General features: G+C 42.8%; 1 protein-coding gene across 4 annotated transcripts in view; it reads left to right on the top strand.

The window, feature by feature from the left end:
* Positions 1–6,505, top strand: part of TRIM36 (tripartite motif containing 36) — a 28,118-nt gene extending 21,613 nt beyond the window's left edge. For all 4 annotated transcript variants that reach the window (XM_090131210.1, XM_090131208.1, XM_031588761.2 and 1 more), the window contains 5 exons: positions 500–753; positions 1,366–1,490; positions 2,039–2,332; positions 2,602–2,899; positions 4,051–6,505. In XM_090131210.1, coding sequence (XP_089987336.1) covers positions 500–753; positions 1,366–1,490; positions 2,039–2,332; positions 2,602–2,899; positions 4,051–4,423 — 1,344 coding nt within the window. In that variant the 3' untranslated portion in view covers positions 4,424–6,505. The remainder of the gene's footprint in view (positions 1–499; positions 754–1,365; positions 1,491–2,038; positions 2,333–2,601; positions 2,900–4,050) is intronic.
* The last annotated feature ends 10,252 nt before the right edge of the window (positions 6,506–16,757 follow it).

Here is a 16,757-nt window from a genome sequence, read left to right as displayed (position 1 = left end):
CCTCCCCCAGTATGTTCTCCTGATGTTGCTGAACAGGTCTTCACAGTCTCAGAAGATAAGGAAATCCATCTGGAGAAGTAGTCTCCTCCTCCAGCATCTCCTTATCACCTACCAAGTGTTTAGGACTTTAAGACATTTGCTTCTTAAAGTGAGAAGTATCTTGGGCAGGAAGGCTTCAGACCCACCTGCTTTTATAGTGCTTTTCTATGAGCAAGTTAGGCAGAGAGATGTCCTATATAATAAAGGGCATAATCTGAGAAATAATTTCTTGCTCTTCATTCTCAGTGTTAAGATAGTAAATATATACTAGCATGGGTGCTATGTTGCTTGTCTTTTCAGTTCTTTAACAGTATAACAAAGCTGTAAGTCTTTAAACAGATGATTAAATTGCTGTTATAGTTTGTAAAAAAAAAAAAAAACAAAAAAAAAAACCTGTGTGTTTCCTTACACAGACACAGAGCTATGAGATTGGTTTAAAATGCATTTTGTTCTTTCCTAGTGCAATGGGGAAAGAGCTAAAGAAGAGGCATCTCAGAGTTTTGAGAAATTAATTAATATCCTGGAGGAGAAGAAGTCTGCAGCTCTTAGGGCAATTGAAGTGTCTAAGAATTTAAGGCTGGACAAATTGCGAACCCAAGCAGAAGAATATCAAGGTCTCCTGGAAAATAATGGCCTTGTAGGATATGCTCAAGAAGTGCTTAAAGAAACTGATCAGTCCTGTTTTGTTCAAACAGCAAAACAACTTCACGTCAGGTATCTTGGTTATCGTCTGGGTTAGATACAGGTTCTGCTGCTGCAGGATGTCTGGTCAAGTAGGTTATCATCTTAACACTTGCTAGCAGAGTTCTGGGTGTAGTATGTTTTATAGCAGAACCTCATAACCAGTCCTGGTGCAGTTCAGAAGAGATTACTTCAGAAGAAGTGTGTGTTTAGAAGTGGCACGCCAAAGGGATTCTGTCCTTCTAAAGCATCTAGCTCTGCTTACTAGAACTGCAGTGGAAGGGCAGTCTGTTCAGCTCACTGACACATTCTTTTGCGCAGTGATTATATCAGCTATTTGCAAGTTAATCTAGCAGGTCTCTTCTGACTTTACACTTCCGATCTTAATAGTTAGTCACAGTTAGCACTTCACATCTGTTTTGTTCATCAAACAGAATGCAAAAAACTTTATCTGCTATTTTAACTTCTACTTGTTCACTATCCTTACCTTCATGTGCATAAGGATTTTAATCTTTGCATTTAAATTCTGCCTAGTAAAGAAAGTGAGACTTCAGTAAGTAAAACCTAGCATTTTTGTTTTTAGAAATGTACACTTATACATTCCCTTCTCTTTTGTCTGCCATCCCTCCACTCCTGTGTTTTCAGAATCCAAAAAGCTACCGAATCTCTGAAGAGCTTCCGGCCAGCAGCTGAAAGTTCTTTTGAAGATTTTGTGGTGGACACAACCAAGCAAGAAGTGATCCTTGATGACTTATCCTTCTATTCCAATGGTAAGTTGTGAGAACATCAAGCCTTTGTTGAGTTACAGCTTTAAGAGCTTCTCTAGAAAGGGCGAGAATTTATGCATGGCTGCAGTTGCAGATCTCAGTGAGGTACCCTGACTTGCACTGATCCTTCTGCCTTCTTGATTCACACAGCATTACCTATCAGCATTACCTAATTGCTCTGACAGGCAAGCTGGGATGTCATCAACTTCAGTACCAGTTTACATTGGTTTCTAAAATATTGTAGTTAAGTAATACTTAATTAAGTCTTAGTGGAAGCTTGTTGTTGTGTGTGCAGAAAAAAATGCGCATTTTTAATGCTGTTAGTTTTTTTTTTCAACAGCTTGCACAAATTAATAGCTCAACTTTCAAATTAAAAGCAGAAACTAAAGAATTCATTTGAGTGCAGAAACACAGGCAGTGTCACCTTTAACTGTGCAAATCAAATTATTTTCTACTCTGCTAAGCTCCTGAGCAAAGAATGGTATAGATCACTCTAAAACAATGTATATCTAAACTTCTGGATTTTTTCTCCTGAATTTATGGCCTTCCAGGTCTGGAAATACCAGAAATCAATGAGGAGCAATGCAGAATGTATAACAAAGCTGTGATCAGTTGGGAGTCCTCCAGGAAGACAGACTCTGCTGATATGTATGTTCTTCAGTATCGCAAGCATAGTAGAGAAGAGGAGAGTGTGATGTGGCAGGAGGTTGAAGTTTACAGCAAAAGCAAAGTCATATCTGATCTTGATGATGACAGTAGCTACGCCTTTAGAGTTCGAGGATACAGAGGGTCCATGTGTAGCTCGTGGAGCAAAGAAGTTATTTTGCGTACACCTCCTGCTCCAGGTACTGTGTTTTCTTATGTCCACCTGCACTGGAAACCATCTATCGTTCCTAGACTTCTATCCCATTATCTGTTGTATACATATATATGTATAGAAGCACTATAATAAACAGGTTAATTATCATATTGCAATTATTAGCGTGCATGACAATCCTAATAGCTTTTCATAGTGAGAATTTCTAATGCCAATGTATGTTAAGATGCAGTTTATAAGTACAGAAAGCCAAAAAATATTTAACTAACAGGAAATTCTTGGAATACTATTTTTCAGTTCTTAGCTTTCTTTTTGATGACAAATGTGGGTACAACAGTGAACATCTCCTGCTGAACCCAGAAAGAACCTCTGTGGAAAGCATGGCTGGATTTCCTTTACTGCTAAGAGCTGAATGCATGCATTTTGGATGCTACACAACCCTGAATTACATCATTGGTGACACTGGTATTGCGAAAGGGAAGCACTTCTGGGCTTTTCATGTGGAAGCCTATTCTTACTTGGTAAAAGTGGGAGTTGTTTCTAGCACCAAGATACAGAAATTTTTCCACAATACACATGATGTGACAAGCCCAAGGTAAATTCCAGGCATGTGCATGAAACATGTTTTGTACAAGAAGATGGTTGCGTTTATTTTGTTTTATTTTGTTTTATTTTATTTTATTTTAATAATTTAAATGTAGTCTCAATGAACAAACTTGAACCTAACCAGTGGAAAGTAGCTTGAAGCAATATGATAAATGCAGGTTGTCCTATTCCTTTTCTTGTTCCTTGCTGTCAGTAGAGAGCTTGAATTACTCAGGATCCCATCATTTTTCTTTTATGGAAAGAAGTCAGGTTTGTACAAACATTGAGATCCATCAGTTAAAGCAAGAAGGTGAAAAGAAATCCATTAGCTGTGAGACTGAAGCAATTCCTGGTTACCGTTAGGCAGACCATTAGCATGGTAGATTGTCAGCTGTTCAGAGGTACAAAGTTCACAGAGCTGTCTTGTCTGTGTAGTAGCTTGCATCATGGTGGATTCCAAGTTGCTTGCATATCGTTTTTGGATTGCTGCTGAGCAGAAGTCAGAATACTTTGAAGAAACTAGCACAAGGGTTTCCAGTTCTCAATTACAGCTACAGTAAACCCAAATATATCTAGAAATGGAAGGCTGGGAAGGTATTGTCTGAAGACTGTAGCTTTATAAACAGGTGTATTGGCTTCTTCCTATACAACGTAAAAAATGCTCATATCTTAAGTTGCTTAGTGTAGTGATGTCAGTGTAATATGGCAGTTGCATGGAAACCTCTTAGATCAAGAGTAATGTTAGATGTATTTATTGGTGTTATTTAATGTTATGTAAATAAAGTTAAACATATCCTGCCTGTAATGATAAATCATATTTGCAGAACTATCTGTCAAGTTACCTAATTTACTGTACCTGGCAGTTCATTAATCATTACCTAGCGTAAGTAGATTTAGATAAACTTGGAACTTAATGGCTCCTTAGCAAAACCTTCTGTTGTCTCACCCTCATTAGTTCAGCTCCTGTCAGCTGTTTCAAGCAGCCCAAGTAGCTGTTCACTTACGAAATGTATCTTTCCTTCCAGCAATGTTATATTTTTACCCTACAAGCTTTTGGTTTTTGTATTGTGTTACCCGTCTTACAGAAATGTTTTCTCTAGCTCACATTGCAGACAGTATTTGTGAATCTCAGAAGAGCAAATGGTTGTTTTTCTGTTCTAGATCTGAACATGACAGTGGTCATGACAGTGAGAGTGAAGATGCCTGTTTGGATTCATCACACCCTTTCACACTGGTCACTTTGGGCATGAAGAAGTTTTTCATCCCCAAGGCAGCTGCTGACCCAAGGGAAGCTGCTGACCCCAAGGATTCAGCAAGTAGAATCCTTCCCCTGCCCTCCTGCATGGGGATCTGCCTTGACTGTGACAATGGCAAGGTGGGCTTTTATGATGCCAACCACATGAAATGCCTGTATGAGTGTGAGGTAGAATGCTCAGGCATAATGTACCCAACATTTGCCTTAATGGGTGGTGCAGCAGTTCATCTCCAGGAAGCCATCCCAGCAAAGTACTTGGAATACCAAGATGACCTGTAGGCTAGTGATCTCCTGATGCTGTTCTGAAATTAAAAATAAGAGCAGAAGCATTTTACCTTAGTTTTCAGTCCTGATTCAAATACAGTATACCTAAGTGCTGTACACGAGCCTTTGGTTCACACTTCTGTGTTGCTTTGTTTGTTTGTTTGTTTGAATAGTCCAGACACTTCCAACACAAGGAACTGTTCTTCCAGGAACTCTCCTGCCTTTCTTGTGATCTGTGTGATGGTGATCTCCACAAACTTTCCTCCTAGGGAAGGTGGGGAGGAAGTTTGACTAACAACCAAAATTACTTTTCAGGGATAGAAATCTGCCTTTTATGTAACATAGATTCTCATATAGTCAGTTTTGAGTTTAACAGACCAAACTGACAGTATATGATTGCCATTATTCTTTGAGATACCTGTCTTAATGCATCTGCAGGATCAAAATTGCACTAATAGAATAAAAAGCAGTGAGAAATGAAAACTGCAGATGAACATTTAGGCTGTATTTGGAAGGAGGAAGTTAAACTAGAAACTTTTATTTCATGTAAGTGTAATGTAACTGTAAGCTGAAACTAGTTCTAACGCCTGATGTAGAGTTGATGGTATAATTGTAAGTTCCTGTACTGTTCAAGGCTTTTAGTGTAGACATAAAATATATGAAGTACAATTTGACCCTAAGTTTCAGATTTCCAAGTCTGATATCAGAAGTTTTTGCATGTATGAGTGGTAGTACCTGGTTTTAGGCAAAAGTAAATAAGTACTTGACACAACTAATAACATGCAAACTTTAAAGAATTCATGTATTTCTGTTAATACATGTTTTTCTAAGTTAATTTTTTAATCTAATATTGGCTTTTTAGTAAGAATGATAAGATGCACTGATTCAGTTTTGAGACTCAATTTCTGCCTTAAAAGGTGTCTCTGTTTCTGTTCCGCTCATGTTAAAAACTGTATCATGTTGTAGTGCTTGCATCTGTTTGGAAGAAATTTACAGAAACAGAAATCAAATGTTTGAGTACTTCTACTGTTAATTTTAATTGTGGAAAAATAAGCTTCTGAAGTGAAGGACGTTTCTAAAATACACTCAATTTTTTATGAATTTGGGGATATAATGTTGCATCTTGATGAATGTGTATCCCAGTGTGCAATTTTCCTTTTTCCTTTTATCTACCAAATATAATACCGGTTTAAAGCTACAGATTGTAGGGTTAGATTTCCCAATCTCTTATTCCCAGATCAAATCTCTTTCTACAGGTAAATATCTCATTTTTAATTCTTCTGTTTTAGAAGTTGTTCTAAATTACAGGTTTTGTGTCTCAGTTAGCACTCCACACTTACATCCTTAGAAGCATCTGGACCAATATGACCAGACTTTAGCATTTCATTACTTTATGAAAATAGTCATAAAATAGCCACACCATCTTAAATGTGAAGATAAGCCAGTCTGAGGGACTATCTTTTAAAAGAAGGAGGAAAAAAAAGGTTGTGATTTAAGAAAACAGAAGTAAAAGAAGAAAAATTCAGTTTTTTTCTTACTATATCTTTGCCTGATGTTCCTTTAAGATGTGCTCTGCTATGCAATTATTTATTCTACTGTACACAGACTGATATTACTTAAAACATTTACCTGCCTTTTGATATGTCAGTTTGTAAGTATTTCATTGATCATTTTAAAATTGCTATGGCTTTTGGTGTAGAATACCTTGAATGTAAGGGTTTTCATCTCACTACTGTATGGCGCTTGCTCCAGTTTATTAAATAGAAGCTCACTGTCAGAGGCAAATGATTTTTTCCGCCTGTCAGACATACAGTTCAGTAGTACATGCCTACACTGGCACTTACTTTTCCAAAACAATTTTCTTCCTACAAAACAGCACCTTACAATGTGGACTAAGCTAAGAATGGTGTGATATTGTGTGGATCTCTGTGCAATATAGCTGTCTGGTGACTACTGTGTGATTTGCATAGCTCCATTCAGGTGTGAATCATGTAGACCCTTCTTAAGTATCTAAAGCTTTAATAAAAAGGCCTTATTTAAAAATACTCTGAAATGTAAATGTGATGTTAGGCTGGTTTTTTTTTCTAAATAAAAGCTGAGAATACTGTAGCTTTGTTGTTTGCATTATTACATCCCATCTCTGAAGTATGCCAGTTGAAGTAATGTTTTTTGTCATAGATGGAAAATGGTGAATTGAGGGAAAAAAAGCACTGCTTGTGTGTTTGTGTGTGTGTGTGTCTGTGAAAGGCTCATATTACACTGCTGAGGTAGCAGGAGTATTGAAAACACAGTGTGGCATTCTACTGACTCTTCCCAGCTTTCTGGTATGACAGTCATCGTCAGTTATGTTTTTCTAAGGCATAAGTGACAGGTTGGTTCATTGCTTTAAGCTGAGCAAAACTGATACAGTGAAGACAAGAAGGGTGGATAAGGAAACTTGAAAAAAGACAAATATTCTAGGAGTCACATCACTATGAATGCACAATTTACCAGTATTTCCTGAAATGCTGAGTGGTAGATTAAGATGGTGCAAGGTCTGTGGCTTAGCACTTACTCAGCAACAGCTTTCTGAAAGCTTATTTTTAAAGTTCACAAAAACAAACTACATAACTACTGCATAAGAGAAAACTCCACTTTGCACTGGAGTCTCAAATTAGAAAGAAGGGGCTTTGACTTCGCCTGAAGGACATTTTTAGCTTGTTGGCAAAATAATAAGGCTTTTTGTGTATTTATTGCCCAACTATAAATATTGCACTGGTGATATTCAACTTAGTATGAAAGGGTTTGTTTGTTTCAGTTAGCCTGCTTGGTTTTACAGGCCTAGTTCTTGTTCTTAACCCTTTTATTTCTCCTGTCCCCTGTTTCCCATATGACTGTTGTAAGGAAGAAATGGGTGGCTGACACAGTTTAAGGGAATGTTTTTCTCTGTTTTTTATTTTCCTGCCTGTTCATTAGATTTTGACCCTCATTTTTCCCACTCAGTTGCAGTCATACTGTCTTACGTTGGATTCATTTACTAGGTTTCACACTCTCAAAGTCAGAAGCAGCTACAGCAGCAGTCTCTGCTCCTCCATGCAGTGTAACTGATGAGGAAAGTAGAAAAATAAAGTAAAATACAGAGCTATCCTTAGACTTTGCAGAAGGAGATGGAGAGAAACTGCCCTATGTAGACAGAAAACTTTCATACAGTTAAAGATTTCTGAACAGATGAAAAATGAGTATTTTCTTCCTCAGGGGCTGTGACTGACCATTTTACAGAATCACAGAATGGCCAGGGTTGGAAGGGACCTCAAGGATCATGAAGTTCCAGTCCCCCTGCCACACACAGGGCCACCAACCTCCTCATTTAATACTAGACCAGGCTGCCCAGGGCCCCATCCAATCTGGCCTTGAACAGCTCCAGGGATGGGACATCCACAGCCTCCCTGGGCAGCCTGTTCCAGCACCTTACCACTAAGGAACTTCGGCCTGACATCCAACTTAATCTTCCCTCCCTCAACTTCAAACCATTTCCCCTTGTCCTGCAGTTATCAACCCTTTCAAAGAGTTGACTCCCCTCCTGTTTGTAGGCTCCCTTTAGGTACTGAAAGGCTGCAATGAGGTCACCCCGCAGCCTTCTTTCCTCCAGGCTGAACAAGCCCAGCTCCCTCAGCCTGTCTTCATAGGGGAGGTGCTCCAGTCCCCTGATCATCTCTGTGGCTCTCCTCTGAACCCTCTCCAACAGCTCTCTGTCTTTCTTGTACTGGGGGCTCCAGACCTGGACACAGTACTGCGGATGGGGCCTCACAAGAGCAGAGTAGAGAGGGACAATCACCTCCCTGTCTCTCTGGCCACCCCTCTTCTGATGGAGCCCAGGATCCCATTTGCTTTCCAAGCTGCAAGAGCACACTGCTGACTCATTTAAGTTTTTCATCCATCAGGACCCCCAGGTCCTTCTCTGCAGGGCTGCTCTCAAGGACCAGTCCTTCCAGTCTGTATGTATGCCTGGGATTCCTCCGGCCCAAGTGCAAAACTTTGCACTTTGCTGTGTTGAACCTCATTAGATTCACCCGGGTCCACCAGGTCTCAAGTCTGTTGAGGTCCCTCTGAATGGCATCCTTTCCTTTTACCTTGTCAACCACACCACTCAGCTTGGTGTCATCAGCAAACTTGCTGAGGGTGCACTCAATTCCATCATCGATGTCATTGATGAAGATGTTAAAGAGCACCAGTCCCAAGACAGACCCCTGGGGGATGCCGCTCGTTACCAGCCTCCACCTGGACATAGAGCCATTGATGACCACCCTCTGTCTGCGGCCTTTCAACCAGTTTCTTATCCATCGAGTGGTCCACCCATCAAATCCACACCATTCCAATTTGGAGATAAGGATGTGGTGGGGGACCATGTCAAAAGCCTTGCTCAAGTCCAGGTAAATGACATCAGTTGCCTTTCCCTTGTCCACCGATGCCGTCACTCCATCATAAAAGGCCACCAGATTGGTCAAGCATGACCTTCCTCTGGTGAAGCTGTGCTGGCTGTCATGGATCACACGCCCTTTCCTCATGTGATCAAGCATGTCATCCAGGATGATCTGCTCCATGATCTTCCCAGGCACAGAGGTGAGACTCACCGGCCTGTAGTTCCCGGGGTCCTCCTTGCTCCCTTTCTTGTAAATGGCAGTGATGTGACCCTTCCTCCAGTCATCCGGGACCTCACCTGACAGCCACGACTTTCCAAATACAATGGAGAGCGGCTCAGCAACCACCTCAGCCAGCTCCTTCAGAATCCTGGGATGATGCCATCTAGCCCCATAGACTTGTATACATTCAGTCTCATGAGGCAGTCTCAGACGTGCTCTGCCCTTACAGTGGGGGGGGATTTACTGCCCCAGTCCCCACCTACAAGTTTAGGGATGCAGGGCTCAGGGGCATGAGATGAATTTCCCATTAGTGCTGATAAAAATGTACATCCCACAGCATGAGTGGGCATATTCTTCAGAAATGGGTATTTCTGGGGTTAGTAACCCACTGTGACATGCTTCCACACAGTTTTCTTTGTGTATGGAATAACATAGGAAGACTATATGGCCTGCTGATTTAAATGACAGAATGACAGAATCATAGAATGGCTTGGGTTGCAAGAGACATAAAGACCCCATCAACTCCCCTGCTATGGGCAGTATCACCTTCTTCTACTCTAAGTTGACCCTATTCAACATGACATTTCCAAGGATGAGGCATTCACAGCTTCTCTAAGTGATACGTGATGCCTATCACAAATGAAAAAGTGTTGTGTGAATCATAGCACCAATCCTTCTTAAAAACAGAATTTCACTATAACTGTAATTTAATTGATAAATATATTCATGTGTCTATTTATACTGTAATTTATGTCATAACTTAGTGGGAGTACAGATGATGTTTCCTTGTATCTCTTCAGTGACAGTGAGGGATACTGAGAGGAGCAGGTAAACCCATCTGCTAAATATACTGATGGGAGGCCAGCAGAACCACAGGAATTTGGGCTTTTTTAACCATGGGGGACCTCGCCTGATTGCTGATGATGCGGTCCACCTAGAATCATAGAATCATAGAATTACTCAGGTTGGAAGGGACCTCAAGGATCATCAAGTCCGACTGCAGCCTAACCACGGTACAGTAACAACCCTCTGCTAATATTCCAATGTTTAAACACCCTTTCTGTAAAGAAGTGTTTCCTAATGTCCAACCTAAACTTACCTTGGTGCAACTTGAAGTCATTTCCCCTCGTCTTGTCACCTGTCACCAGTGAGAAGAGACCTACCCTGCTCTCACTGTAAGCACCTTTCAGGTACTGGAAGAGGGTAATAAGGTCTCCCCTCAGCCGCCTCGTCCCCATACTAAACAGCCCCAGCTCCCTCAGCCTCTCCTCATAGGGCTGATTTTCCAAGCCCTTCACTAGCCTCATTGCCCTTCTCTGGACCTGCTCCAGTACCTCCACGTCCTTTTTATACTGAGGTGCCCAAAACTGAACACAGTACTCAAGGTGAGGCCTCACCAATGCCGAGTACAGGGGCAGAATGACTTCCCTAGTCCTGTTCACCACACCATTCCCGATACAAACCAGGATGCCATTGGCCTTCTTGGCCACCAGGGCACACTGCTGGCTCACGTTCAGCCGACTGTCCATCAGCACACCAAGGTCCCTTTCCATCAGGCAGCTTTCCAGCCACACCTCCCCAAGCCTGTAGGATTGTCTGGGGTTGTTGTGACCAAAATGCAGGACCCGACGCTTGGCCCTGTTGAAACTCATACTGTTAACCTTGGCCCATCGATCCAGTCTGTCCAGGTTCCTCTGGCAGTTCAACACTCCCTCCCAGCTTGGTGTCATCTGCAAACATAGTGAGGGTACACTCAATCCCCTCATCAAGATCATCAATGAAGATGTTAAACAGAAGCGGCCCCAGTACTGAGCCTTGGGGGACACTGCTCATGACCAGCCGCCAACTAGATTCAACTCCACTGACCACGACTCTTTGGGCCCGGCCATCCAGCCAGAGCTTCACCCAGCGGAGCGTACACCCATCCAGACCACGTGCAGTCAGCTTCTCCACCAGAATGTTATGGGGGACAGGGTCAAAGGCCTTACTGAAGTCCAGGTAGACCACATCGACAGCCGGACCCTCATCCACTAAGCGGGTCACCTTGTCATAGAATGAAATCAGGTTTGTCAGACAGGATCTACCACTCGTAAACCCAAGCTGACAGGGCCTGATTCCCTGGTTGACCTTTAATTGGACCATGATGGTTCCCGAGATTATTCGTTCCATGACCTTCCCGGGCACCGAGGTGAGACTGATAGGCCTGTAGCTACCAGGATCATCTTTCCAGCCCTTTTTGAAGATGGGTATCACATTTGCCAGTTTCCAATCCACCGGGACATCCCCAGTTAGCCAGGACTGCTGAAAAATGATGGACAGTGGCTTGGCAATCACATCCACCAACTCCCTCAGCACTCTAGGGTGCAATCCATCTAGTCCCATGGACTTGTAAGCATCCAGCTTTCACAGCAGGTCCAAAACTATCTTGTCATGGATCATGAAGGGCTTATTCTGTTCCCCATCTCTATCTACCAGCGCAGGGGGCTCTGTTCTGAGGGAGTAACAAGTCTTACTATTAAAGACTGAGGCAAAGAAGGCATTAAGTACCTCAGCCTTATCCCTGTTTTTGGTGACCAGGTTGCCCTCGGCATCCAACAAGGGATGGAGATTCTCCCTAGCCTTCCTTTTGCTATTAATGAGCTTTTAAAAGCATTTACTGTTTTCCTTTACCTCAGTGGCCAAGCTCAGTTCTAACTGCGCTTTGGCTTTTCTAATTTTCTCCCTGCACAGCTTCATTACATACTTGTAATCCTCATAAATAACTTGCCCACTCTTCCAGAGACCATAAACTTTCCTTTTGTTCTTTAGTTCCAGCCAAAGGTCTCTGTTCAGCCAGCCCAGCCTCCTTGCCCATCAGCTTGTCTTCTGTGACATGGGGATGGTCAGGTCCTGCACCTTAAAAACAATTTCCTTAAAATATTCCCAGCCTTCCTGGGAGACTCCCATGCTCTCCAAAACTACCTCCCAAGGGACCCTCTCAACCATGGTCCTAAAGAGATTGAAATCTGCCCTCCGGAAGTCCAAGGTGGCAGTTCTGCCAACTCCTCTCTGTGGTTCAACAAGGATAGAAAAATCTAGCATCTCATGATCACTTTGGCCCAGACAGCCTCCAACCTTTACATCTCCCACCAGACCTTTTCTGTTAACAAACAGCAGGTCCAGGATATTGCTTCCACTTGTCAGCTCCCTCACCAGCTGTGTCAGGAAGTTATCTCCCACACACTTTAGGAACCTCCGGGACTGTTCCCTGTCGGCTGTATTATAGTTCCAGAAGATGTCTGGGAAGTTGAAGTCCCCCACCAGAACAAGGGGGAGTGACCTAGAGACCTCACTCAACTGTTTATAAAGCATCTCGTCCACCTCTTCATCCTGGGTGGGTGGCCTGTAGCAGATTCCCACAATAACATCAGTCTTGTTGACCTTCGCTTTTATCCTGATCCATATGCTCTCAACCCTATCATCAACATTATTAATTTCCACACATTCACAGTCTTTTTTAACATAGAGAGCTACACCACTGTCTTTCCTATCCAGCCTGTCTCTTTTGAAAAGCCGGTAGCCCTCCATCACTGCACTTCAGCTGTGGGAGTCATTCCACCACGTTTCTGTGATGGCAACTATATCATAACTTTCCAAACACACAGTGGCCTCCATCTCCTCTTGTTTATTACCCATGCTACGTGCATTAGTATAAAGACACCTGAGCTTGGTCTCCTTGCAAGTGGCAGTAACCCTAGTACCCTCATGACCACACTCTGGTGTTTCCACAGCTGCCAACCTCACACCTGCCCTCGTGTTCTTCCTACAAAGGGGTGAGTCAACCTCCTCTTCCACCAAGGCACAAGACCATGGGGTATTACAAGCACATCCCTCTCCTGCAAGCACAGGGACGTTACATTCAGGCTCCGTATTAATGACCCCAGTTACACCTCCACCCCCCTCTGTACCTAGTTTAAAGCCCTCTGAATGAACCTAGCCAACTCCCGTCCTAAGACCCCTCTCAACTGGTGGGAGAAGTCACTCCTATCAGCCGCTAGCCGGTCCAGTCTCATGTAAACAGAACCAAGGTCAAAAAACCCAAACCCCTGCTGGGCACACCAAGTTCTGAGCCAGGTATTAATCCACTGGCCCATTATATCGAGTCCCTCATTATTCCCTATAGCTGGAGGAATAGAGGTCATATGGGGAAAAGAATTCTGGCCAAGGAGCTGTCTGGTTTCATTGACAGGGCTTTAAATTAGGTTTGAAGGCGCGGTAGCAAGCCTGCCCATGACAAAGCGTGGGATAGCATATCTAAGTTAGACAGACAAGGTGATAGTAGGGGCCCTCAACCTGCTGTATATGATGAATGTACTGAGCAGCAAGCTGGTGTGGCTCATTACCAGGGCTTTAAGCTAGATTTGATGAAGGGAGGGTATGTACTGCTGAGGAACAGAGAAGAGTCAGGGAACACAATCACTTTAGGAAGCAGCAGGAGAAAGCCTCAGATTTTTCTCAGAGATTTTTGGGAGGGCTCCTTCAAGAGGGCAATTTGACCAAAATTCCAAGTTAAGTCCCTCTGTATGCATGCAGCATGGGAAATGAGCAGGAGGAATTGAAAACCATGGTGCAGTTTGAAAACTGATCTTATTGCTATCACAGAAACATGGTGGGATGACTTAACTGGAATACCATGATTGAGGGCAGTGAGGTTTTTAGAAGAGACAGGTGAGGTAGGAGAGGTGGGGGAGCAGCCTTCTATGTTAAGAAGTGGATAGACTGCACAGCTGCCCCTGAGAAACATGAATAAGTTGATAGCTTGTGGGTTAAAATCAGGGACTGGACCAATAAAGGGCATTTGCTAGCCAAGGTCTACTATAGGCTACCTGATCAAGGGGAGCCTGTTGACAAGGCCTTCCTGATTCAGCTGCAAGAGGCATCACATTCATAGGTTCATTCTCATTCTGATGGGGGATTTTGACCACACAGATATCCTCTGAGAAAAGAAGATAAGGCTGCAAAGAAGTCCAGGAGATTCCTGGAGTCCATTGACAACTTTCTGGTTCAGATACTGGACAGACCCATCAGACGTGTAGTGTTGCTGGTCATGGTGCACACCAACATGGAAGAGATCATAAAAACTGTTAAAATCAGAGGCAGCCTCACCTGCAGTGACCATGCACTGGTTGACTTCATGTTCTCAAGGAAATTTTAGAACAGAGAACGTCAGGCTGTTGTAGTCATCTCTTCCTTTCTGACACATGCATGCTCATTTCTCTGGAGTGTCTGTGTAATTTAATGACTATGCTGTCAGCACTGTGATATGAATAAGCAAAAAAGGGATCTGTTTTAGGTCAAGGCTGCTAAGTCATATTTATTATAGAGAATAACAGTGTAGTTCCTGTTGTGATTTTTCAACCACAGAGCTGGTGGGAGATGTTTCTGACTACACTGTCTCCAGCAACTGGCTGTTACTCACACCCCCCAGTACGTTTACTGCTAGAAGAATATAGTGATATCTTCTTTCTCATTTCTTCATACTTGCATGATTTATTTAAACCTCAGCATCTTCTTGTTGGCACTGACTATAAGCAGTGTGGCCAGATCTGTGGGATTCTGTCTGTCACTGTGCTGCAACTTTACAAGCTATTTTCTGATAGCCATGCTAAAGTGCTTATTGGGAATCTGAGCACTAGTGATCATTATCGACCTCCAGAACTGTCTGTCTCCTGTCTCCTCCAGACAGATGGATGCCCAAATCTTATTAACAACATGTATTTATATATTGCATAATAGAATGAGAGTTGATTATACTTTCCAACTTGGTCTTATAGAAGGGTTTTTAAAGGCTACTCTGGCAGTGATTTTTAGCACTGTATTGATTACACTTTTGCTATAGCCTGTGCCTGCTTCTTAATTGGGTTGCAGCAGAGGACTTTCTCCACAGAGAACTGAATTATTCTATGTTGGTTCATATAATTAAAGTAATGTGTTGAGAGGGTGCACAAACCCTGGTAGATTCCTTCCCAAGCAGCCCCACCTGTATTCAAGTGTATTCATTGTCCCTAAGTGGGTCAGACTCATCTACTGTATGGTTAAATAAGAAAATCCTAATAAATATAGCCTGTAACATCCCAGATTCTGCATAGAAACATTTTTCAGAACAGTTCTGAAAACATGCATGAGTGGGACCTAAGGGTCACAACAAAATATTTGCCTGTTACCAAATGTGCCTACACAATTGCAGAGATAATTACATCTAAATATGTGTGTTTTACTTGGTGTATGATTTTATGTGAGAGTAAGAGGATAGTGCTTAGGAAAAGTATTCTCTGTGAATTGTTGTTGCAATGCTTTTCAGTCACTGATTATCAATAAATTATTGGTTTTCTCAGGCCACAGCAAGGTCTCTGCTGGGGCCTCTTTAGCAAGATTAATAATTTTTGGATTGAGCAAGATGTTTTGGTAGTCCATGGCTTGGACAGATATCCTCTTTGCTGGATAAGGAGCTGGCTGGAAGGCTGGGCCCAGAAGTGGTGGTAAATGGAGTGACAACCTGTTGCTAGGGGTGGTAGCAGGGCCCATCCTGTTCAATATCTTTATTGACGACCTAGATGAGGGGATTGAGTGCACCCTCTGTAAGTTTGCAGATGACACCAAGTTTGCAGTCTTGATGTGCTTAACGGTAGGAAGGCCATACAGAGGAATCTGGACAGGCTGGATTGCTGGGCTGAGGCCAGTGGGATGAAGTTCAACAAGACCAAGTGCTGGGTTGTGCACTTTGGCCACAACAACCCCAAATGCCCAGTGCTACAGGCATGGGGCAGAGTGGCTGGAAGACTTCATAGAAGAAACAAACCTGGGGGTGTTGATCAATGCTTGGGTAAACATGAGTCAGCAGTGTGCTATATGCCTGAGAAGGCCACTGGCAGCCTGGCTTGTATCAGAAACACTGCTGACAACAGGAACATGGAAGTGATCATTCCTCTGTACTCAGCATTGGTGAGGCTGCTCCTTTAGTACTGTGTTCGGTTTGGGCCTCCCATACAAGAAAGACACTGAGGCCCTGGAGCGTGTTCAGAGAAGGGCAATGAAACTGGTGAGGGGTCTGAAGCACAAATCTTCTGAGGAGCAACTGAGGGAGCTGGGATTGTTCCGTCTGGGTAAGAGGAGGCTCATGGGTGACATTATTGCTCTCCACAGCTACCTGAAAGGAGGTTGTGGTGAGGTGGGGGTTGGCCTCTTCTTCCATATAACTAGCGATAGGATGAGAGAGAATGGCCTCAAGTTGTGCCAGGGGAGATTCAAGTTGGATATTAGGAAATACTTGTTCTCTAAGAGTGTGGTCAGGCACTGCCTCAGGCTGTCCAGGGAGGTGTTGAAAAAATGTTCAGATGCTGTACTGAGGGACATGCTTTAGTGGGAAATTTTGGTGGTAGGTGGATGGTTGGACGGGATGACTGTGGAGGTCTTTTCCAACACTGGTGATTCTAATGATTCTATATGTATGGGATGGTGATAACTGCTTTGCTAAAATGCCTCTCAAGGTCTTAATCTTCTCTGTTGATTTTTCTTGTTTATAAAAAATTACTCTGGAAGATAAAGTTGTTTTCTATCATTTTATATATTCAACTCAGATGATGAGTTCCTTGTTGGTCATCTTGCCCATAACTAACACATGAGGAATGATGGAATGTTGTGCTTTCATATTTATGTTTGTGCCTCAGTTCTCGACCTTTGGGGGTCCTGTG

Source organism: Phasianus colchicus, chromosome Z (genome assembly GCF_987193195.1).
Source record: "Phasianus colchicus chromosome Z, bPhaCol1.hap1.1, whole genome shotgun sequence".
Lineage (NCBI taxonomy): Eukaryota > Metazoa > Chordata > Aves > Galliformes > Phasianidae > Phasianus > Phasianus colchicus.
This window is presented reverse-complemented; position numbering and strand designations above follow the sequence as displayed.